Here is a 26,144-nt window from a genome sequence, read left to right as displayed (position 1 = left end):
AAAAGGTGAGCTTAAAAAGCATAGTTATCTGGGGCTGTTTAATGAAGGCTCAAACAGAATAACCTTGTGTGGTACTGTAATTGATGTTTATAATGATCACTGGAAATCATCAGGAAACAGATTTATTATGCTCTAGTTTAAGAGAGAGAAATGTAGGATGTGCTCTCTAAGAGCACACCCATGCCTTGTGTCTCTGCTGTTTTTTTCCTAAGCTCTAAGGGATCCCATCAGACTTGCAACCAGGGGAGCAGTGGGCAGCGGGAGCTCACCCTGGGCTCACTGCCTGGACCTGTTTCCATCACTCCCTTTTCTCTGACTTTTCCTTTCTTGTTGCTTTTCCTATCTTAAGTCCTCCCTTTGTTTCACTGTCCCCAGCTTTAATAAAATACTCTCAAAAGCCAAAAATAAATAAATAAATAAATAAATAAATAAATAAATAAATAAATAAATAATAAATAAATAATAAATGAAAGAAATGTATTACTCAATTTAGAAAGATTTTAATCCAAATTGTCTAAAATTAACAATTTAAATCTTAAAGAGATAAATTTTACCTATTATTGAAATTCACCAGCAGGATTTACCTCAAAGGAAGACAAGGTTATTTCCAAATAGTTTAACTTAAAGAATAGAGATTGTGTTATTAGACATCGGCGCCACCTAGTGGCAAAAAGTGACAGTTTCAGGGCAATTGTTTTGTCATTGGATTAGGACAATATGGAACTGGCTACATCCAGAGGTTTTGTTTAAGGTTTAAAATAATTGTCAATTTTAAATTGTACAGATTAAACTGAAAATTATTTATTTAATTACAAAAGAATTGAGAGTATGAATATCACAAAGTGACAAAGTTGAAGATGGTGAAGGTAAGTCAACATAAATAAAAATATAGGAGGTATAAAATGAAAAATAAAAACAAATAGAGTTTAAGAAAAAAACTTTATTGAATATTGATTATGGGTACCATGTGGATAAGCCTAACATTGAATTGAAAAAATAAATGTAATTATTACGAGATTTTTGAAAGCAAGGTGGAACTGGACAATAATAATATGGAAGATGAAAGAAGTTTATTGGAGTTCAAGAATCTTAAGACCCTCGGTTTGGGAGAAATGAGAGACATACTGACTAAATTTATACATTGGTAAGTTAAACAGCCATATTAAGGTATAAGAGTAGCAGCTAAAAAAAGGTTAAATGTATAATGTACCAGCTAAATCAATTGATTTCTAGATTATATGCAATAATTATAATAATAACTAAGTGCTTTACAAATATAAAGACATTTAATCTTCACAATTCCTTCAACTTTTCACAAGTTGAAAAGTAGCATAACTGTCCCCATTCTGGCTCCATCCATGCTCTTAAGCACTATGCTAATGTTTTTTGTATATGCCTTATTTGGTTACCATTGCAACATATGTCGATATTTTTTACACAGTTGACAATAAAGAATAGAAAGTGTGTCATGAAAAGATATAGAAAATGCTAACAATCAGTATACAGAACTGAAAGTCTTTGTAGTTTAAAAAAAATAAGGGCTATAATATTTCTTCTTGGCAGTAGGTAAAGGATGGGGAGAGACAGAAACATCCCTAAAACTAAAGTACCAGAAACTAGAATTAGATTTGGTGACGTGAGAATTTATTATAGGAGAAGGGTGACATTTCAAATCAATAGGATGAGAGGAAGTAATAAATGGAAGGACAATTAGGTTGTAATCTTGGAAAATGTGAATTTGGAAATCTAAGTTACTCCTTATGTGAAAGTAAAATCCAGATAGATCAAGTTTTAAATGTAAAAGTCTTTGAAGAAGATATGGTAGCTTAAGCATTTTTATGCTGTAAAATCCTTTCCTGAGTATATACAACCCAGAAACAAAAGCAGCAGCATCTGACTTTTTTTTGAAATTTTTATGCAGTGAAAAACAGTGTAAACAAATATGCAAAGGGCTCCAGGTTTTACCACCTCAGCAGAGCCCTTGTGCATTTATCTGCTTTGCATATTGGTGGCCCATGTCAGACACCATTTGACAAATTGTCCTAATGCTAGAATAAGAAAAAGAAGGGAGAGAGGAAGAAAGTCACTCTCCAGTTGTGCACCCAGAGCAGTTAAACTACTTAAAGTCACAAAGTTAGCAGCGTAATGTGGTCCAGACTTGTGCTGGGTTTTTTTGTCTTTTTACTGCCCCTTTTTTAACATTAAATGAAACACTGCGCTAGCCATTGAACTAAATTCTCTTTTGCAGTAATTAAATAGCCTATTGACCTTTTCAGTTTAGTTCTTAGTAGTTTTGAATGGTTTTAAATCTTTTGCATGTGTCCCATTATTGATTATTTAATTACTAAATATAGCACAAGGAGTCTAGAAGTGTGAGGGTTAGAAAAGATTGAGTATACTATTCAAAGAAATATGCAATGTATGAGTTGCTTTTAGTGTTATTTTTAAATTCTTTCAAACAATTAAAAATTCATCAGAAACATTTTACAGTGAATTTGGCATAATACCAAATTTCCAGAGTATTTTATTTTGAGAAGATGTCACCTTCGAGGCAATTCTGTACCACAGATACCATGGTTAGTACTACAACTCTAGCAAGGCTTTTTGCATGCTAATCTCATAAAGTTATATATATAATATACATCTATAAAAAATGTAATGTTATATGTGAATATTTTTTAATGTTTTTAGTCAGAACGATTAATAGTTTAATTGTTCTGCTAAGCATTAATGTCCCAATTTTGTTTTGAAACATAAAATAAAAAATTACCTCTCAGTGAAGAAAAATCTTCTGTCTTTTATTTAACTCATAATCCAGTTATTTGTTGTCTTGAAATTACCACTTTCAAACCTTTCACTGGCCGAGATTTATTTAAAATGTTACCACCTATCTGTAAAGAACTTTTGTGACTCTGTCAATGAATATTAAATCTTCTCCATGAATGAGCTAATTTTCACTCAAATTGATAGGAGATTCATCTATTACACTAACATTTTAAAGCATTAAGGTTATTGCTTAATTTATGAAATACACAGCTATAGAAAAAAATCACAAAATGCTAAGAAAATTAATATAAAGATTAAAAAGGTTTATAGTGAACTAATCTACAAATCAAGTAAGTTCATTAAAAAATAGTTATACTCTAATAATAGGATTCTTTATAGACCCAATTAATATCATCCAACAGCCTGGCTGGACGTGGCTCAGCGGTTGAGCGTCAACCTGGGATCCAGGCGATCGGGGTTTGATTCCTGGTCAGGGCACATGCCCGGGTTGTGGGCTCGATCAATGACTCATCACTGATGTTTCTATCTGTCTCTCTCCCTCTCCTTTCCTTTCTCTGAAATCAATAAAGATATTTTAAAAAAAAAAAATCATCCAACAAAGATGATCTTGTTTAAGCTACCTCATTAGGGGCCAAAAAAGCTTTTGAGGCAACATTTTCTGATACTTAACACATTTTGATTTAATTTTCATATTTATAAGTGGATCAAGTTATAAAAGGTTCAGGGCTTTATGTAAGTTGGAACCAATGAGTCACTTAAAGTAGGAGCTAATTGTCAGTTTGATAATATCTAAAGTTTTTAAACTAGATAGTTAACTGGTTTCTTTTTAACTCTTTGCTTGAGACAGTTGAACCTCTGCTTCCTTCTAAGGCCTCAGGATACAATGATAAGGCAGTTAAGGCAGGTGCTATGGAGCCTGAGGTTGAGTGGGTCATAAAAGCTGACACTCTTTTTCTAGGCCCAGTACTGTGCTGAATGCATTATATACTATCTCATTTAGTTGCATAATCCTACAAGGTCATTAATATTGTTATTTTGATTTTACAGATAAGAAAACAAGTTTATAGAGGTCAGGTAACTTGCCCAAGGTAAGTTAGAAATGGAACTGGGATTTGATTTTGCAGCTGTCAGGTACCACAGTCTGGATTATTGTAGCTGTATATGTCTTGAAGTGAGCTAGTGTAAGTCTTTAATTTTGCTCTTTTCCAGAGTTGTTTTTACTATTGTAAGTCCTTTGTATTTCCATTTGAATTTTAGAATCAGCTTGGGGAGAATCTTAATATTGAATCTGGTTCAGCTGCTTAGAAACATTGATCCTTTGGAGTCTTGCTATAATTTTTTAAAGCAGGACCGGAGTTGCATTTAGTCTAGGGACAATTATTCCTCACTGCTGAAGCATACCCTGCTTGGTGCTCTAATGATACTGCTTCCCCCCCAAATCTATTGCTGTTGGAAACAAGTTATTATTTCTGGCCCTAAAAGCCGGTCACCATTCCCTCTTAGCTGTCCACATGGTTCTTTCTCCAGCCACACACGTTGCACTGATCACCCCTGAACTCAAGGGATCTCTCTGAAGATCTCTGGCATTCTCCCTCTGCATCACTCTCCTCTCCAGTTCTCTGCCCTGTGAATTCTAGCAGCCTGGCTTCCCCAGACTCCCACCCCTGTCTCCTCAATTCAGATAGACCTCTGGGCTCCCCCTTCCTGTGCTGAGGCTTGGAAACTTTGTGTAGGCACTAAGCTAGGACAACTGGGGGGACTAGAGGACTCTCCTGATTTGGTTTCCATCTCTCAGGATTCATTTTCCTTTGCTGTTTGATATCTAACGTCTTCAGTTCCATTGTTTTCTTCTTTCCTATTAGAAACGACAGGATCTTTTGCAGTTAACCATTAGACTGTAAATAAAAGTGATGTGTGTAAGTTCCAGTTCATGCTCTTAATAGAAAGCTGCTTGCCCATACTTCCTTCTCCCCTTCCGGAGTGCTGTTGTGTGAGACGATGGTGGAGGAGCTAGGTGGGCAGACCAGGCTCCTGGGCAGCTTCGTGGAGCAGTGCTACCCGACCCCTCACCATCTTGAACGTTCATGTGAGAGAGAAAGAATGTTACAACTTGTTGAAGCCACTGCTATTTTGGTCTTTGCTTAAGCAACCCATATACTAAGCAGTTCAGCCAGGGGAGGTAAATAACTTGCATAGAGGCAATTTGTAAACCCAGATTTAACGATGCTCAAACTCGTAGTCCAGTGTTTCCCAAATTTGGGTCATTTCTGCATTATTTTCACAATTTTTCCCACCCACATACTATTCGTGTTATTGTTTACTTTATATACTTTTTAATAGATACTTTAAAAAATTGAGTGTCGTTTTAAGAAATAATAGCCATTAAATCACAGGCCTGATATGTTCTTTATATATTTTTCTAGTACACATTAAAATAAATATATATCTATTAATGCAAAAAATGCCCATTGACGTTTTGTACCACCTGGTACTCACGATAAACAATGAGAAATACAGTGTATGTTGATTTTGCCTCTTAATCCCTTTACGAAATGACTACATAGATCACAATAAGTAGAAAGATCAGACTCATCTGGGGGTCTTCATTTCATTGCATGCTTTTCCCACTTCATCCCTGTCAATTAGAGCTTCCAAGATAGTTGTTAACAAATTTCCTCTGTTATTTGCAAATATAATGAACAGACCTATGACTTCCCAAGGCTCACTGTGAGGTGTTGTCTCCTTGCAGCAGCATTCCAGTCTCACTGGACAGCTGAACCCATATATCTGCCTGACTCAGAAAGGAGGTGATCATATGCAACCCAAAGTGTCATAGGAATATATTATACTTGTTTCTACTTTAGAAAAATAAAATTGTAACGTAGAAAGAAATAACATTAGAGGGGCGTAAGTTGCTTTTCCACCAAAAAGAAAAAAATCACTACAAGTTGCTTTTCCACCAAAAAGAAAAAAATCACTACAAGTTTTGACTTTGCTCCTAACTCACTACGTGACTTATCCTATGCTATGAATCCTCTTTAGGTTTCATTTTACTGAAATACAAAATGAAGAGTTTGAAAGTATGCAAAAAAGGACAAATAACTTCACAGTAAAGAATGTGCCAAAGTCATGAGTTGGCATTTCAGAAAAGAAAAAGTATAAATGACCAAGAAACAGATGAAAGATGTCCAACCTCATTAGTAATAAGAAACATGCAAATTAAAGCAAAATGATGTCATTTTATTCCCATTAGATTGGCAAAAATTAAGAATTCTAACAAAATTTAATGTTAGTGATGATGCAGAGCAATGAGAAAGTATGAACCATTTATTGGACTACTAGTTGGTATTATCTAGTAAAATTGACAACATGCATGCCTTAGAACCCAGCAATTTGACTTCTAGGTGTACACCCTAGAGAATCTCTTAGTAAGATAGACCAAGGAACACAGAGAATATTTATAGAAGCGTTCATAACAGCAAAAAAAACTGGAAACAATCCAAATGTCCATCAACTGGAGAATGAATAGTGATGTAGTCAAACTGCAGTGAAAAACCTGGATAATAGACGGGCACAGACAATAGAAATTTGTTAGTCTTCAGAATGTACATGGTACAGACTTTGAGTCTGAATGAAATCATACATAGAGCTCTGTAGAGTGAAAAGAGAAACCGGTTAAAAATGCAGAGGATAAGGGATCATCAAACTCCCTTTTCAAAAAGACTGGGGTAACAAAGGCATATATAGTATTCCCCTCTTATCCATGGGGAATACATTAAAGACACCCCCCCCTGCCCCAGTGGATGCCTGAAATGGCAGATAGGACCTAAACACTATATATACTTTGTTTTTTTCTAAACATACATAGCTATGATAGTGTAACTTATAAATTAGATATAGTAAGAGATTATCAACAATAACTCATAATAAAATAGAACGATTATAACAATGTACTGTAATTTTGTGAATGTGATCTCTCTTTCCCTCTCTCAAAATGTCTTACTGTTCTGCACTTGCCTTTCTTGTTCCTGTGATGACATGAAATGATGCAATGCTTACGTGATGAGATGAAGTGAGGTGAATTGATAGAACCCACTAGGCAGGCAGCGTTTACAGCATGTGGTATGGCCAGGCAAAGGGATGATGCACATCCTGAGCAGGACAGAGCAGGGTGACAAGAGATTTTGTCATGCTACTGAGAATGGCATGCAATTGAAAACTTATGAATTGTTTACTAATGGGATTTTTCATTTGATATTTTGCACTGCGGCCAACCTTGGGTAACTGAGACAGTAGAAAGCAAAACCGCAGATAAGGGGGGAACTACTGTAAAACCTTTGTTTCAATAATCATCTAATATGAATTTCCTTTTTTTACCCATTTTTGATGGAATGATATTTTCTGTGTTTTCCATAAGGTCTCTTAAGTTAGAAATCCTTTTTTAATATAGTCATCCACTTTTTAAATCTTAATAATGTACTGATTTCTGAACTGGAGGCACATCGATTTGGAATCATGAGTTACTCTGTATATTTTATTTACTTTGCTAGAATACAGTAAGTTACAGTTTAGAGGCTTCTTGAAAACAGAGGTTATGCTTTTTACCTAGTAGCAAATGGAATGTAAGCGATGGACTCTGATTTATCCTCTTGATGGTACTCCTTCTTTGTAGATGCTAAGAAAATTCTTTGTTGAATTATTTGCTCAAACAGTTATAGAGGAATAAGAAAATTGAGGCCAAGCTGGGTGTGGCTCAGCAGTTGAGCATCGACCTAGGATCCAGGAAATCTTGGTTCGATTCCCTGTCAGGGCACATGCCCGGTTGCAGGCTCCATTCCCGGTCAGGAGCATGCAGGAGGCAGCCGATCAGTGACTCTCTCATCATTGATCTTTCTATCTCTCTCCCTCTCCCTTCCTCTCTCTGAAGTCAATAAAGATATATTTAAAAAAATAATAAAATAAAATAATTTTTAAAAATAAAGAAAATTATTGAGATTAAATTTTATTGATACCCAGGATACTCAGGCCACATCACCAAAAATTTTATGGCAATATCAGTAGTGCCTTTTAAATTAAATGACAAATTGGAAGAATTTAACAACATATGGCCGCTTTTTCTTGACATATATGATTAAGAATATATTTTTTTTATCAAAATGTAAAATACCATCTGGCAGAAGTAACAATTATTCTATTGGTCTTATACATTAAATTAATTCACTGTACTTTAAAAAGTAAATATTTTCCTATTTTTCCTTTTCTTGTGTTAGATCTATATTTATTTATAATACTCAGAAACTGCATAATTCAAAAACTATAATTAGGTATAACAATTAAAACTGATTTTGAATTTTGAGCAGAAAACAATGTTTCTTAAATTCTTTCCAAACATTTTTTAAAAATTCAAATGGCAACAGCCCTCTTCTGAGATTCAAAATTGTAAAGCTGGGCTATCTGAAAATTTACTGTTATAATATCTTATTAGACACATAGTCAGACTTTGTATATGAAATAAATTATATGTATATGCACATAATGCCCTTTAAAAATGGGAGGAAATTTTTGTAATAAGGTTGATGCAATTTGAGCGGGTACGTTAGTAATACTATTAGCTAGAGACAGTCATTCATTTAACAAACCTGTCAGGTTCAGAAGATACCAAATGAACAGAAAAGTTTCTCTGACACAATGTATATATTACACATTTAATAATGTGAACTTTTTGGCAATTTATGATTTTAGGGTACTTATCAAACATTTCATAATTCCGTACAAAGCTACATTGGGACTTACCCAAACAATGAATGCTTTAAGCATTAGTATGTAATATTCATATCAGATATGTGGCCATTCAGATTCCATAAATTTGGTTCTTTGGTTTTTTATTTTATTTTATTTATTTATTTTTTAATATATCTTTATTGATTTCAGAGAGAGGAAAGGAGAGGGAGAGAGAGAGAGAGAAACATCAATGATGAGAGAGTCACTGATCAAGCCTGCAACCGGGCATGTGCCCTGACCGAGAATCGAACCCAGATCATCTGGATCCCAGTTCGAAGCTCAACCACTGAGCCACGCCCGGCAGGGCGGTTCTTTGGTTTTTTAAAAAGAATTGATTATTCCAAGATGGGCTGTATCTGCATTTAAGATGTTTTTGATCCTTTTGAGTATTCTTAGTAAGTAACATGCTTGGACAAGTATTGCTTCAATCTTTAGTACCTACTCTGCCCAGGCCATGTTCTCTGTTCTCAGGCTGAAAGTTCAGATGGGAAGGCAGACAGGACGACGGAGTTTATTGCAGGGCCGCATACATGGCTGGTATTGACTGACCACACTCCAAAAGGTGGGGCCGAATGTGCGGCTAGCAGGTGGGAGAGGGACACTTCAGATGGAAGAAACAATAGGTGTGACGATTCCGGGGCATAAAACAACATGATTTAGCCACAGATACTTTGGTGTGGCCAAGAAAAGGGATAAACTAACAAATCTGAGGATTTTTTTTCTTCTTTTAAATAAACTTGATTGTAGTATAAATTATATGCAATAAAATGTACCCATTTTACGTGCACAGTTTGATGAGTTTTGACAAACCACCATCACAATATATAGAACATTTCCAACAACCCTAAAAGCTTTTTCACACCCCAAGCTGTCAATTCCCCCACCTAATTTCACTTCGAGTTCCCAAGATAACCACTGATCTGCTTTCTGTCACTACACATTTGATTTCATTTGTTTAGACTGTAAGGGTGGGGAACGTCCGGCTCTTGGGCCATATACAGCCCGCAAAACCATTTGATCTGGCCCTGCCAAAGTCTCACCAAAGAGAAGCAATTCTAGCCATCACTTTACGAGCAAATTAATTAAATGTTTGACCAAATATAGCCAGGCTAATTTTTAAATTGATAATTTTGTATGGCCCGTGAGAAATGTTATAAATATCCAAATGGCCCGTGGCAGAAAAAAGGTTCCCCACACCTGGTTTAGAGTTTCATTAAAGTGGTATTATACTGTATGTATTCTTTTGTCTCACTTCTTTTCCTCAGTATGATGTTTTTGTAAGTCATCCATGTTGTATATATCAGTAGTTTTCTTTTTATTGCTGAGTAATATTGCATTGTAAGGATATACCACACTTTATCCATTTACCAGTTGGAAAACATTTAGATTATTTCCAGTTTAGGGCTATTATTAATAAAACTGTTATGAACTATCACATTCAAGTCTTGGTGTGAACATATGTTTGTTTTTAATATATTTTTTATTGATTTCAGAGACAGGAAGGGAGAGGGAGAGAGAGATAGAAACACCAATGATGAGAGTCATTGATCAGCTGCCTCCTGCATGGCCCCTCCTGGGGATCAAGCCAGCAACCCTGGCATGTGCCCTGACCGGTAATCAAACTGCAATCTTCTGGATCATAGATCGATGCTCAACCACTGAGCCACGTCAGCAGGGCAAGCATATATTTTTATTTATTTTTGGTAAATCTATAAAGTGGAGCTGTTAGTTGAAATGGTAATTGTGTTTTTAACCTTATAAAAAATGCCAGAACAATTTTGAAAGTTGTTATACTATTATATGGGGTGTCCCAAAAAATGTATACACACTTTAACAGCTGATATCTCCATTTGGAAAAATGAAATGTATTTTAATAAACACTATCTTTATAAATATTCAAAGTGTGTGTATACTTTTTTGGGACACCCTATAGCTACAGTTTGTATGGTATATATTTTTTTCATCTTCTTAAACATATTTGCGTCATTGAATCTAAATTGTGTTTCTTGTGGACTGCATATAGTTCAATCGTTGTTGGTTTTTACCCATTCTACCAATTACTGCCTTTTAATTTGAATATTTAATCTTTACATTTAATGTAATGTAATTACTGATAAAGTAGTATTCATATCTGCCATTTTGCTATTTGTTTTCTAAACATTGTACATCTTTTTTTCTTCTATTCTTCCATTACTGCTGCCTTTTGTGTTAAATACATATTTTGTAGTGTTACCTGTCATTTATTTTATTACATATTTTTTGAGTGTTTTCTTAGTGGTTGCTCTAGAGATTAAAATTACCAAGTTATAACAATATAGTTCAGACTAATATCAACTTAACTTCAGTAGTACACAAAAACTTTGGTACTGTATAGCTTCATTCCCTTCCCCCCCTTTATGCTGTTATTGTAATACAAATTACATCTTTATACATTAAATGCCCATCAACACAGATTTATAAATATTGCTTTATGCAGTTGTCTTTTAAGTCTTATAGGAGAAAAAATGAATTACAAAATATATTTGTACTGTCTTTTATATTTACTTATGTAGTTCCCTATACAAGTGTCCTTTATTCCTTTGTGTGGATTTGAGTTACTATCTAGTATCCTTTCATTTCAGCCCGAAGGATTCCCTTTAGTATTTCTAGTAGGATAAATTTCCTAGTGACAGATTCTAATTTTGTTTATACATACATTTTGGGAATGTGTTAATTTCTCCTTCATTTTTGAAGGATAGTGTGTTTGGATATAGAATTCTTCATTGAAAGTCTTTTTCCTTCATCACTTGAATGTCATCCCACTGCTTTCTGCTTCCATAGCTTTGGCTATAAATCTTACTGAGAATTATTTGATAAGGGGCTTCTTTCTTGACACTTTTAAGATTCTCTCCTTGCCTTGGCTTTCAACAGGTTGATTATAATGTGTCTAGGTGTGGATTTCTTTGACTTTATCCCACTTGGAGCTTTACACTTCTATGATGTGTAAATTGTTTTTCACTAAATGTGGGAAGTTTTTGACCATTATTTTTCAAATATTATTTCTGCTTTACCTCTTTCTCCTCTCCTTCTAGGACTCCCATTATACATATGTTGGTATACTTGATTGTGTCCCATAGGCTTCTGAGGCTCTGTTTATATTTCTTTATTCTCTTTTCTACAGGCATACCTTGGAGTTTTGTGGGTTCAGTTCCAGATGAGCACGATACAGTGAATATCATAATAAGTGAGTCACATGAATTCTTTGGTTTATCAGCACATATTAAAGTTATGTTTACACTGTTCTATAGTCTATTAAGTGTGCAATAGTATTATGCCTGAAAAAAATAATTTATATACCTTACTTAAAAAATACTTTATTGCTAAAAAAAAAACCTAACCATTATCTCAGCCTTCAGTAAGTCATGTTTTCGCTGGTGGAGGGTCTTGCCTTGATGTTGATGGCTGCTGACTGATCAGGATGGTGGTTGCTGAAGATTGAGGTGGCTGTAGCGATTTTTTTTTTTTTAAATATATCTTTATTGATTTCAGAGAGAGGAAAGGAGAGGGAGAGATAGAAACATCAATGATGAGAGGGTAATTGATTGGCTACCTCCTGCATACCCCTGACTGGTGATCGAGCCCGCAACCTGGGCATGTGCCCTGACTGGGAATCGAACCCTGATCGCCTGGATCGTAGGTTGATGCTCAACCGCTGAGCCATGCCCAGCCGGGCTGTGGCAATTTCTTATAATAAGACAACAGTGAACTTTGCCACATCACTTGACTCTTGCTTTCAGGAACGATTTCTCTATAGCATGTGATACTGTTTGATAGTATTTTTTCCACAGTGGAGCTTCTTTCAAGATTAGAGTCAATCCTCCAAACCCTGCAGTTTTTATCACCTGGTATATGCAATATTCTAAATCTTTTATTGTCATTTTAACAATCTTCACAGTATCTTCACCAGGAGTAGATTTCATCCTAAAAAAACACTTTCTTTGCTCATCCATAAGATGCAACTCCTCATCCATTGAAGTTTCATCATGAAATTTCAGTAGTTCAGTCACATCTTATAGCTCCACTTCTAATTCTAGTTCTCTTGTTTTGTTCACCATCTCTGCAGTTACTTCTTCCACTGAAGTCTTGAACCCCTCAAAGTCATCTCTGAGAGTTGGAATTAATCTCTAAACTCCTGTTAATGTTGATATGTTAATGGTGCCCCAAAACAATTACAACAGTAACATTGAAGATCACTGATTATAGATCACCACAACAAATATAATAATGAAAAAGTTTAAAATATTGTGAGAATTACCAAAAGGTGACAGACATTAAATGAGCAAATGCTATTGGAAAAAACAAACAAATCTGAAACACCAATCAAAAAGAACTTATGCACCTCTATGTTCGTAGCAGTACAATTTACAATGGCTAAGATCTGGAAACAGCCCAAGTGCCCATCAGTAGATGAGTAGATAAAAAAGCTGTGGTACATTTACACCATGGAATCCTATGCAGCTGTAAAAAAGAAGGCTCTCTTATCCTTTGGGACAGCATAGAGGGAACTGGAGAGTATTATACTAAGTGAAGTAAGCCGTTCAGAGAAAGACAAGTACCATGTGATCTCACTCATATGTGGAATGTAATAAACAAAATAAACTGATGAACAAAATAGATCCAGAGACATAGAAGCATGGTACAGACTGAGGGATCTCAGAGGGAAGATGGGGATGGGGGAGCGAGTGGGAGAGATTAATCAAATAACTTATATATTTATAAGCATAACCCATGGACACAGACATTGGTATGGGGAAGGCCTGGGGGTGGGGTGGATGTGGGGTGGAGGGGGGTCAATGGGGGAAAAAAGGGGACATCTGTAAATACTTTCAACAAAAAAGATTTAAAAAAAAAGATACTGATAGCCCGGCCAGTGTGGCTCAGTTGTTTGAGCATTGCCCCATATACCAGGAGGTTGAGGTTTGATTCCTGGTCAGGGTGCATGCCTGAGTTCTGGGCTCAATCCCCAGTAGGGGGTGTGCAGGAGGCAGCCAATTGTTGTTTCTATCTCTCTTCCCCTCTCTCTCAAATCAATAAAAAACATTTAAAAAAAAATGATACTGATAGACTTACTCAATGTATGATTGCTACAAACATTCAGTTTGAAAAAAAGATCTTCAAAGTGCAATAAAGTAAAGCACAATAAAACTGACCTGAATCCAAATTTGCAAATTCTTTTGTCCATCTGATGAAATTTCTGTTGAGCCCCTCTAATGGGTTTTTTACTTATTATACTTTTCAACTCCAGAACTTTTATTTATATTTTTAAAAATAAATCTCTTTATTGATATTATCTGTTTGGTGAAACACGCTTCTCATATTTTCCTCTAGTTTTTTATACATGGTTTCCTTTAGCATTGTGAACATATTTAAACTATCTTACTTAAAGTCTTTATCTAGTAAGTCCAATGTATGAGCTTCCTCAAGGATAGTGTCTACTGATTGCTTTTACTCCTATGTTTAGGCATTATATTCTTGTTTCTTTGTAAGTATTATACTTTTAATGGTTTTTATTTTGAAAATTGGACATTGCAAATAATAAAATTTGGCAACTCAGGAAATCAAATTCTACCCTCTCCCCAGGACTTTTATTGTTTCTGTTTGTTCTAGTAGTTGGTTTAGTGACTTTTCTGAATGCATTCCTTCAAGTCTGTGTTCTTTGTTGTGTGTGAACCCTGAAGTCTTTGCTTAGTTACCTAGGTGGTCATCTGATGACTGGACAGAGATCTCCTTAAATGTCTTCAACTAATGTCTCCCAGTCTTAGCTGAGGATCTCAGTATGTGTGTTGGGGACTGCCTTCCATACTCAGCCAAGGAATTTATAATTCTACCTTAGTCTTTACTCCTTACTTGTATGGAGCCTCAAGGTCAGCAGAAGTGAAGGCTTAAGGCCTTCTTAGGTCTTCCCTGAGCAATCAAATGGCCCTAGGCATGCACACAACCCTAAGCATGCATATTTTCTTCTAGATTCCCAGGAATATGTCAGAGTTTTAAGAAGTCCCTATGGACATCTTATTCCCCAGATAAATACTTTAGTATGGGTGAAGTAATGGTGCTCCAAAAAAAGTTGAAAGATTTGTAATCTTTTATTGGATGTTATAGGGAGCCACTGGTGAATTTTTAGCAAAGAAGGAGCATGGCTCTTTGTATAGCAGATAAAAATCTTTGTCAATCAGGTAGAGAATGGACTGAAGGGGGACAGACTGGACACAGGGAGATCAAGGAGATTATTGCAGCATTCTAGGAAAAGGGTGATGAAGGCCTGAGTTAAGAGTGAAGTAGAGAGAATGGAAAAAGGGGAATGGTGGATTGGGAAAGCTATTTTACAGATTAGACACTTCATGATATCCAAGGTAATTGGGAGGCCAGTGGGAACAGGTAAATAAGAGGGAAGTATCTACTCTCAGGTAGGATTAGGAAAACTGGTTGAACAATCGGTTCATTCACCAAAAATGTAAATAAGGAGGTACTTGTTTGTGGGAAAACATCAAGATGAGGATCCAAATATAATTAACATTACCTATGTTTAAATAATCTATGTATTTTTTTAGATGGAGATGGAGTATCTTTGAGAAGGAAATTCTGTATAATTGTGCCACTCAAATAGCTTTGGATTCAGATGCTATAATCTCACCTTTCCCTCCACCCAGTAAATTCATCATCATTCTTGGTTTAGGAATGTTTTAAAGATGCTTATTATTTGCACTACATTTGACAAAGGGAGTGGGACTTGGTAAAATGCTGCCTTAAACAGAGCCTGTACCTAAGTGTGATAGTCATTTCTTGGGCATTTTGCTCTCTGAAAACCTAGCACAGAACAGATAATGGATATAACGTTGTTGTTAATGCAAATTACATGGAGAAACTTGAGTAAATTATTCCTTAAGCCCTGTCAATTAAATTGAGCTTCACATAGGTGGTTTTAATATTTGGTAAACGTTAGTTTTCCTTGAAATCCAGTCCTTGCAAAGCGGTAAAGACAAGAAGGTGGGTATATCGCACTATGGAAAAAAGCATCTGACCCATTCCTCTTCGTTTCACACCCTTCCTTTTTCTCTTTTGCTTCTCAGATGACCAAGTAAACCTTGTAGTTTCCGAGTAGGACCGGGGTGATAACCAAAGTGAAAAGGGTTCTGATTTCCATCATCCTGAAATTCTATTTCCCAGCCGGTCACCTCCGGGGCTGGGTAGGCCTGTGTCCCAAGTCTGGGCCGCTAGGAGCTGGGGGGAGAAAAGAGAGGGTTTTGGAGCAGCGGGGCCGGGCCCCGGACTATTCCGCCCCTCCCTGCCTCCCTCCCTGCCTCCCCCCTCTCCCTGCCTCCCCCCTCTCCCTCCCTCCCTGCCTCCCCCCTCTCCCTCCCTGCCTCCCCCCTCTCCCTCCCTGCCTCCCCCCTCTCCCTCCCTGCCTCCTCTCCCTCCTTCCCTCCCCCCTCTCCCTCCCTGCCTCCTCTCCCTCCTTCCCTGCCTCCTCTCCCTCCCTCCCTGCCTCCCTCCCAGCCCAGACTGTAGCCGCCGGGCTGTTAGCTCCGTCCTTCCCCCGCGCTCTTCCTGGGACGCGCGCCCGACTCCCGACTCGTTTCTAATTGGCCGTCGGGGGAACGGAAGCCGAAGCAGAGCAGTGAACCCGGAAGTGCTTCGCCGCGGAGGCCCGGGCGACTCTTTTGAATGGAATCGGGCTGATTCATCGCCGGTTCGCGGAGCCAGATCCCGGCCGAGTCTGACCCCCTGCTGCCGCCACCGCCGCCGCGGCAGCGTCACCGCAGCTGGAAGACCAGGGTCCAGACCGCGGACCCCGCCCGCCTTCAGGTAAGACGGAGAAGTCAGGCCCGGGAGGTCCGCGGAGACGGCCGCGCTAGGCCGCGGCCAGCCCCGTGCTTTCCTGAGTCACGTTGCCCAGCCGAGTGGCCACTGGAGGCCCGCGCCCTGGCGGACGGGCCCTGGCTCCTTCGTCTGCGTCGCGGGCGGCCCGGGTCCCTGGCAGAGTTAGGTCTGGGTGTGAGCTCCGTACTCCTGGCGTTTCAGCTCCTCTGAATAGACATCTTGGGAACCTCTCCTTCCTAGGCTGGGAGAACCCGTGTTCAGGCCCTCCGTCTGTGCTCTGTTGATAGTTACTCCTGCTGTGAGAAACTTCAGACAGTGGGAACAAGGGAGAGGGAATAAAATTAACTTTCTGATTGAGTGCATGTTTGCTTGATCACTTGCCCTTCCCATAGGCCTTGACTTTTCTCTTAGTGTTAGGTTTTTCAGTTCCCTTAAACAAACAAACAAACAAAAACCCCCAGAGATTCACTGTTTTTTTTTATCTTGGAGATCTGCAAAACAAAGTGTGGTTATTCCTGCTATGCCTTTTAACCTAAGTAGTTGTTGGTGAATTGATTACGTTTCCTGTTTTCAGTAAAGTAGAAATAGGCTACTGTGTGTTACCCCTTAATTTTGGGGGGGACGTTACTTAGTTTCAGTCAAAAGAAGAAAAATGTAAACTTTAGGAAAGAGTCCGAATATAAATCTGGCCGATGAAAAACTCTTGAAATTTAAATGGTATCAAAAGTTGAAAAAAGGTTTCATGGGAGAGGGAGAAAAGCAGCTTTAAAAATTAGCGTAGAGATGGAGTTCTGGTGTGAAGATAACTTTTTTCGCTGCTCACAAAGTATGTTTTTAGTGCTGCTGACTTAATGTTTATGAGTAAAGCAACAAGACAGTCGATGATGTTGAAATAACAAAAAAGAACTGACTACAATTTTAGTGGAGATGATAAATGTAACGTTGACCTTCTTGTTCTGTCACGTAGGCCTACCGACCTTCAAAGTTTAAATTATATGCTTCAAACAAATTGTATGGGTTTTTGTGCATTTAAAGAGATTAAGACATATAGTGGTTCAGAATTAACTAGTTATGGTGTGTATAGTGAAATGCTTTTTAATGAAAAGCCTGAATATTGTCTTAAATTTGTCCCAGAACAAAATTACGTCAAGCCAACAGAAGAAAGTTTTGAAGTCATGATCTTTCAGTGAAGCCTCACCTGTTGAATTTAGGAGACTTTCTCGCTCTGGGTGCTTAGAAAATACTATATTGCTGTTCTAATGGAAAAGCTGCATCTTAAATACCTCTATTTTTATACTTGTCATGTAAACTGTGTTTAGTATCTAAGTTCAGAACCCATGTTTGCCAATCAGTAACAAAAAGCAATGGTGCTTTTATTTTTTTTCAATTTCAATAAAAAAGCAATGTTTCATAAATCAGTGTCCACCGGTGAAAGCCTTACTTGGATACTCATGTGATTTCTTACTTGTGAACTTGTCAAATACCCTGTTTCTTGCACTTATTTGACACTCATATTCTGTTTTGTGATATTTTTATGTCCCCATCTGTAAAATGAGAATTGGATTCAATAATCTCTTCCAGCTCTAAGATAATAATAATAGTAACAACAGTTATTGAGTACCTATGAATGTTCCAGGTACTATATTAGGTGCATTGTATTTATTTCAGCAGACTTGAAAGGTGGGTATTGGTCCCATTTGATTTAGAGTCTAGAAGAAGATACCTTGCTCCAGATCCTGTATCTTATAGATGTTGAAACCCAGGATTCAAATCTAGGCCTGATTGGCTCCAGAGCCTTTCAAGCTCTCCTCTACTATCCTTTCATTTTATGTATTTTTTTCATGGGTTTATATTATGTGTCTCCAGGTAGATTGTGAATTCTTTCAGTGCAAGCCACTAAGCTTCATAGTGGCTCTATTTTTGTATTACTTTATACACCCGATAGTACTTAATAATTGTTTAGATACCTATTATAATACTGTTCTGAGCTGGGGAAAATCTTGCTTTCAAAATCCTGTTTATATAATTAAGCTTAATGTTGACTCTTTGTATTTCTTCCACTGAAGAAAGCCCTTAAGAATGTGAAAGAAGTTCCTAATTACTTCCCACAAATCAGAGAGTAGAGGCATTAGAAATACAGTGAGATCACAAATGTGGAGTAGTTTTCAAAGGATTTAGCATCAGTCTGAGAAATAATAGTATTTAATTGCAGCATGGGTTGGGGAGTAAAAAAGGAAAATAAGAATCATAATGGTAAACCCAAAGAGCTAAGGGCTTCATGACTTTGTTTGAATTTTATGAATTATTGGCGTCCCAGTGTCTCTTGTGAAAAGGTTGAAAAGTTAAAAAAAAAAAATTATTTCCTTAATCCAGATTAAGATAATTTTGAAGGATCTGTTTTTGAAGGTTATTCATGGTTCCATAAATTTCCTATAAATGTTTGAGAATCAGTATTTTAATTACATCATGCACATGTTCTAACTGTATCAGGTTCTAATCAGATATTAACTCAGGAGATGAAAAAATACAAAATCATTAACCTTTTGAAAGTAATGATATTTTGTACTGGTTTTACCAATTAGAATGCATTACTGTATGTTTGTCATACTACATGTAGTTAAACACTTTATTCATGTTATGTGATCATGTTTTAAGGAGTTAATCACATCATGAATGAGCTCTTGAGTCCTCCACTCTTTGATAGGTGTAAAAATTTGGTTTAGATTCATAGACCCTTTTTGTGTTGCTTTTATTTCTAAGAATTGGAAGTATTTTTTTATAGTGTAACACTTTAACTTTATTTTTTATTTATTTATTTTTAATATATTTTTATTGATTTCAGAGAGAGGAAAGGAGAGGGAGAAAGAGACAGATAGCAACATCAATGATGAGAGAGTCATTGGGGACCTAACCCACAATCTGGGCATGTGCCCCAACTGGGAATCGAACCTCGATCTCCTGGATCCTAGGTCCATGCTCAACTGCTGAGCCACGCCCGGCCGGGCATAACTTTATTTTTTTAACACTTTAATTTTATGAATCCCTTTGCTAAATTCTTCAAAATGCAAGTCCCTTTTCTCCATCGTGATTCATTTAGGACTGTGAAATACACCCAGTGTTTTGAAGCTCTCTATGTGGGTAGAAGAAAGTGTTGGAAGAACTGTAGCTGTGCCCATAGGATAGTAGTGCTGATGACAGCAGTTAGCATTCATTGTGTGCTTATTATGCACAAACATTGTGTTACATGTTGTTTATGTCCATCATCTTCTTTAATCTTTAAAACAACTCTATGAGATGGATACTATCATTATCCCCATTTTGTGGATGGGGAAACTGAGCTTGAGAGAGGGGACTGACCCGAGGACACAGATCTAATAAGTGTTAGAGCCAGGATTTGAGTCCTGGCACTCGGACTACAGAGTCATAGCTCTTAACTCTCATGTACCAATAAAAATAGTCATCACCATTTACCATCTGTGTGCAGTGGGCCTTTTAAAATTTCTTACACCTTTAAATCATGAATAATGTACAGAAGTAAAAATAAAGAGAGTAAAAAACAACCATGTTAAAAATGATAGTAAGTTTAAACATAGAAAATACAAATTTTTATTCTCTGTTTTCCTGGTTTTGAAGGTATATGTATCTGAAAAAGGCAACATCCTTTGAATGTAATTAACTGCTCATTATTCATCATGCATGAACCTGGTCCATATCCATCTTGTAAAGATGAGCTCCACATTTTAAATGTATTTTTTTTTTTTTTAATATATCTTTATTGATTTCGGAGAGAGGAAAGGAGAGGGAGAGAGGGAGATGGAAACATCAATGATTTGAGAGTCATTGATCGGCTGCAGCCCGCAACCCGGGCATGTGCCCTGACCGGGAATCGAACCCCGATCGCCTGGATACTAGGTCGACACTCAACCGCTGAGCCACGCCCGGCCGGGCGAGCTCCACATTTTAAATACCTCTCTAAATAGGCCCTACCTTATTATTTCTTCTGGTTCTTGCATTTGCAATACTTGGTATGTGTGTTAAGCACAACCTAGCCCTGGCTAGTGTGGCTCAGTTGGTTGCTCATTGTCCCATGCACCAAGACGTCACATGTTCTATCCCTGGTCAGGGTATGTGCCAGGCTTTGGGGCTTGATCCCCAGTGGGGCGCATGCAGGAGGCAGCCAATTAATGATGTTTCTCATCAGTGTTACTCACTGGTTCTTAAGTTTGAGAAAATGAATCTAAGATACTGTCATCTAAAGATGCATAATCTGAGATTTTGTTCATACTAGTGGTTCTTGACTGGGAGTGATTTTGCCCTTCCAAAGGACATTTGGCAATATCTGGAGACATTTTTGATTTATCACCACTGGGTAGTGCTATGGGCATCTATTGGGTAGATAGGGATACTGCTAAACATCCTATAATATACAAGACAGCCCCCTCTAACAAAAAATTTTTTGGTTCTGAATGTCGGTAGTGCCCCTCAGAACCCTGGCTTATACCATCAATTTTACTGTCATTATTAGAGAATAGAGTACTGTTACTTCTTTCTTTACATTCATCTTGTGATTCTCTAATAATTGTGAAACTTTTATCCTTTGTCAATTCTCTTTTTACCATTGTGGGTGAGATGGAAAATTCTGAATTCTCAACTGTGTTCAAAAAAGCTAAAAAAGACTACAAAGAAAATTTCTCTAGCCTCTCTCTTTTTGAAAGATGAAGCAATGCTTTGGACAGCACAATAAAAACTAAAGGATAATGCAGTAACTAATGTATTTCATGATCGCTTCATATTGAACGGTGGTTATCATTTTTCCATTTTCTTGTTATTTTAGTCTTTTTGGCATAATTGGAAATAATGGATTAAGAAATGATGAACTAATTTCTAGGATAATGAAGTAGCAAATTTCAAGATATAGGACAAATGACTCCATAATGTATCATAGATTTGTGATATGTAATGTTGCAATGGACCTATATTGTAATTGCACAATCAAATGAATTTTGTTCTATTTGAAAATATAAGTAAATTTTCTCTTTGTTAAAACACCTCTTTCTAAAAGTTATGAAATGTCAGTTTTTATATATAATTAGAACTGCTCAAAAAGAAAACCTTAGAAACAAAATTTTGATACAGGATTAATCACTATGTTCTAGAGCTCCCCAGGATGGTATTTCATTTTATACCCTTGGAAATGGTTTTTAAAAAATCAAATTTGATTTCTGTTTTGTTTTTAAGAATTTTGCTTCTTGTAAAGCTCTTGTTATATTTTCTTTTCTAGTTCTCAACATAATTATATCTTATTTTATTCATTTTTTTTTTTTTTTAGGAGAGAGGAAAAAAAAAACTTGGAAAAAAATCATACCTGCCAGTATTAGCAAGAGCTTGACTTAAGAAGAAACTTGTCAAAGTCAACAGATTGAAGCTTAACACCACAGGAGTTGTAGTTACTGACCAGGTAAGAATTAAGAATGTATTTTGTTCTTACATATTCTTTCAGGAAGTGATATATGGATGTGATGAAACACATCATTTTTAACACATATGAAATTATAAATCAGATAACCAGATGTAAGGGCTCATGAAAGTCGTTTAGATAACTGGCATTTTTGTGTTTGTTTGCTTTCTATAAACTTAAAGTGATATGATTTAGAACATTTATCAATATATTTCATTTCCAAATGTTAGTATTTTTATTAGATCTGATTATCTTTTCTTAAATGCTTTAGTTTGTTAAATATTTTTTCCTGTTTGCTGAGACATCTAATTTTGCTAAAAACACAAATTTGACCTGCCAGATTTTCTTTCCCTCTGCTCCCCACATTGCTCATGTATATTCACAGCATCTGGAGTCTGTGTAAAGTCATCAGAAACAACACAGGGAATAGATAAACTGAACACAGCTGGGAATCGACTTTGGCCTGGAATATGTATAATGTCTAAAGTTGTTAGGTTTTTTGTTTTTTTTTTTAATCCTCACCCGAGGATATATTTTCATTGGTTCTTTTTTAGAGAGAAAGGAAAGGAAACAGAGACAGAGAGAAACAGCAACGTGAGAGAAACATCCATCAGTTGCCTCCCGTACTGCTCTAACCGAGGATCCAACCCACAACCTAGGCATGTGTCCTGACCAGGAATCAAACCACAACCTTCTAATGTACAGGACAGTGCTCCAACCAACTGAGCCAACAGGCCAGGGCATGTTGCTAGGGTTTTTTCCCCATTTGTTTTTAAGTTTGTAAGCTTGAAATGGTCCAAAAGAAATTTTTTTCCTTTGGTAATATATTCTAGAGAAATTTCTTTAATATTTTAAAATATACAGGTTGGGTGGTGGTTGTTTTTTTCTATAGCCTTTAAAAAGTACTATATATTGAATGCCATATTTGAGTTGAAGAATTTTAATGAGAATTTGATGGAGATTTTATTTGTAAATGTTCCTATGAGGAGTATGAGTTAAGGTTGTAAAGCAGAAATTTGGACTATCAGGTTTTCATTTTTTAAAAGGAGTTTATTTGTTGTTAATCTCACAAACTTGTAGAGTGAAAGCCAGATACTAAAGTATATGATTACATTTATATAGAATTCAAAAATAGCAGAACTGATCTATGCTGTTAGAAGTTGGAATTCTACTTTTGTGGGGTGGTAGAGACTAGGAAGGGGGCATAGGAGGTGTTCTTAGGTGCTGATGTTCTGTTCCTTCATTTAGGTCTAGGTGGTGGTTATGGGGGTGAGTTCACTTTATGAAAATTCCCTGGTTGACTCATTATGTACTCTTTTGTATGTGGACTTGAATAAAGTTTGCAATGTTAGCATTGTTAAATATTCTCAGGATTAAATTGTTAGCAGAATTCAACAAACATGATTAGGCAGTAAAGTAGTGGTCATAAGTATATTATTGAGTTTCAGTTTGTATAGCAGTTTTAACTAGTAAAACAATATGGACAAATGACTAATCTGTTAGCATTTAACTTAGAATATATTTGTGGTAATACCATTTTCTAAAGCATACACTTAGGAAGAAGAGGAATTTTAAGGCATAGTAGCAAGTAGGAAAAAAGCTTTGTTTAAGTGTTTAGTTGTACTGGGTATTAGTTAATTTTTATAACTTGATTGCTTCTTTTTGTGTATTTGAGGCCATGTTAGTACCCTTGCTATATTTTTCCTTTGAGTTTTTTGTGAATTTTTCAGGTTTTTCAGAATGTCTTCTGTAGTTACTCCAGACATAAAAAACAAATCAGATTGATATTTCAAAGTTAATCCCCTTTGTATTGATTAACTCTTAAGATTATAATTGAGAACAGCAGCTGCATTTCCTCAGTGAAAATGGTACCTATCTCCACAATATCTGAAATAACACAAAACGTCTGTGTGGGTTCTAAAACACTATCTTAATGCATGTAATATTTACTTTTAGTATTCCTTTTAGTATAATGAGTTCATTTTTAAAAAGCCTTTGATGCAAATTCAGAGATCCATAATCTGCTTGCAATGTCTTTCACATGTAGTTTTGATGATAACTGACAAGCTTGTAAGTTAATTAGCACAGAACTTACTAATGAGGATGTTAAAATTTAATTTAAAAGTGAGGATTTTTATTTGTACACTCTGGACAAATTGAAGGAAATTCAATCATACAGATGATAAGCATTTCAGGCAGTTTTTCCTCATTCAGGTACTTTTATTAGATAACAATAAGAAAATATAATTAACTTAATGATAGCAAAGTTTTGAAATTATGCTAAGATTGCTTGTCTTTAAAACTGGGGATAACCCAAAACCAAAGCAGTAAGATAAGGTCTGTTAATTAGCATGGAAGACAGCTTCTTGAATTAATATGTGGTGTTAATTAACAGGAAGTCTGATGTTGTGTTGTAATTACCACCAATATTTTTGACATACTGAGTGACTGAAGGTGAATTATATAGATAGCAATTGAGTAAACACTTTTGTGCTTAGAAACGTTTTCCTTTGTTTCTGTTTTCTAGAAATATGGACAGACTTCTTAGACTTGGAGGAGGTATGCCTGGACTGGGCCAGGTTAGTATACAGACTCTCAGTATTTCTTTGTATAAACTGCAAGCCTTTTTCTAGTTATCCAAAGAGAAAGAAATCATTCCCAAGAAAATCACCTCATAGATAACCTTATGGTAAGAAGTTTACCTTATTGCTGGTTGCTGTATTTCAACACTAAACATGTGGAGAACATTTTTTATTATCTTAATTTAATTTTCACCTAGGAATAAGAATTTTCTCTGTTTGCTTTCATTTAAAATTTTGGGATATGTGAGATTAACAAACTTGCCTTTTAGTAAAAAGGGGACTCAGAATATCTTATTTGGGGGTTTACAATGTAGACTTTAGAAGTAACACATGAAAAGGTAAACATGACATACTCTTGATAAGATCTAGAAAACTGACCCATAGAATGTTTGTATGTATAATCTTAAAACTGATAAATTCCTGTTAGTAATTATGATACATGGATGAATTAATAAGTAATATCTCTTTTTTCTCTAATTTTGGTGATTTTTTTTACAGTCTTACTAAAATTAAGTGAATTTTCAGTTGTCTTAATATTATCATTTATCTTGTTCCATGCTATTGGACAAATGACCCCCTAATAGATTTCTATCTCAGGGTATTATATCTACTTTCATCTAAAGAAGAAATTTCTGCATCTTGAGTTCTGCACTAATTATCTGTTCACTCCTCTATTAACAAGAGAGATGACTATGTGTTGTTCCTTCCTTTTATGTAATGGATTGTTTTATTACCAAGTTTGTGACTATTTTTATAACCCACCTTTAGAACCCCTTTAGTTACCAACTTTACCTCATTTCCATATCACTATTGATGACTTTGTCTTCTTTCATTCAGAGTAGTCTATATTTTGTGTAAAAAACAGTTTTGTCTTAAATTTCATGAAATTTTATGTTTTAGAGGCATTTTTTCCCCAATAAATCTTTGATTAAATCTATCATGGTTTATGACTAATAAATCTTTTAGAAAGTTGAAATCATTTTGTGATTCTGTATTGCATCCTTGCATAGGCTTCAGTTATTTTTTTGCTTGCTTTTGTTAGATTTAAGTATTCTCATGTTTCTCTACTATCAGCCTGCTTCTTTGGATTCTTCAGTTTTGTAAGATGTAATCCATTTTCTTAACAGGTCTAAGCATCTCTGAACTTGACCCTCCCAAAGCTGCTTCTGTACTTTTATAAACATTCTATATAGCTTATAAAATTTCTCTAACTTATTCTGAAATTAACAACTTTGTTAAGACATATAAAAGTGTCAGAAGTGAACTGAGGTGGTATGTAGGCACTGCAAATTTGCAGATTCACCTGCAAATTACAGGTAAGGATGTTGCCCTAGTAGAATTCTTAAGGGAAGTTGCATCAAATTTAAATACCAAAATAACATTCCTTGAGCATTGGATGCAATGAATCATATATGTCCATACTAGAATCCATGCTGGGAAATTGCTGGACGTGAAATAGTGGTTTTACTGACCACAAATTGAGCTACATTATATCTCAGTGACCACTGCAAAGCTTTGCATTAAGTGGAAAACTAAGTTTTGGTTCAGTAACCTCTCTTTGGTTTGTGATAATTTAATCAGCTGTTGGGTCCTCAGTTTTTTCTCATTTCAACTTAAAAAATACATTACTTAAGAATTTGTCATTTCATGTGTGTGTTTCATCTGCCCAGTTAGATGAC

At 36.1% G+C, this 26,144-nt stretch overlaps 1 protein-coding gene across 1 annotated transcript in view; it reads left to right on the top strand.

Moving 5' to 3' along the window:
* Positions 1-21,754: 21,754 nt before the first annotated feature.
* PSMD14 (proteasome 26S subunit, non-ATPase 14) overlaps positions 21,755-26,144 on the top strand; it is a 69,884-nt gene continuing 65,494 nt past the window's right edge. The window contains exons 1-2 of the mRNA XM_016196530.2: positions 21,755-21,883; positions 24,411-24,462. Coding sequence (XP_016052016.1) covers positions 24,415-24,462 — 48 coding nt within the window. The 5' untranslated portion in view covers positions 21,755-21,883; positions 24,411-24,414. The remainder of the gene's footprint in view (positions 21,884-24,410; positions 24,463-26,144) is intronic.

The sequence above is a fragment of the Miniopterus natalensis genome, chromosome 8 (assembly GCF_054644295.1).
Source record: "Miniopterus natalensis isolate mMinNat1 chromosome 8, mMinNat1.hap1, whole genome shotgun sequence".
NCBI lineage: Eukaryota > Metazoa > Chordata > Mammalia > Chiroptera > Miniopteridae > Miniopterus > Miniopterus natalensis.
Note: the sequence above shows the minus strand (reverse complement) of the source record. Positions and strands in the feature narration are given on the sequence as shown.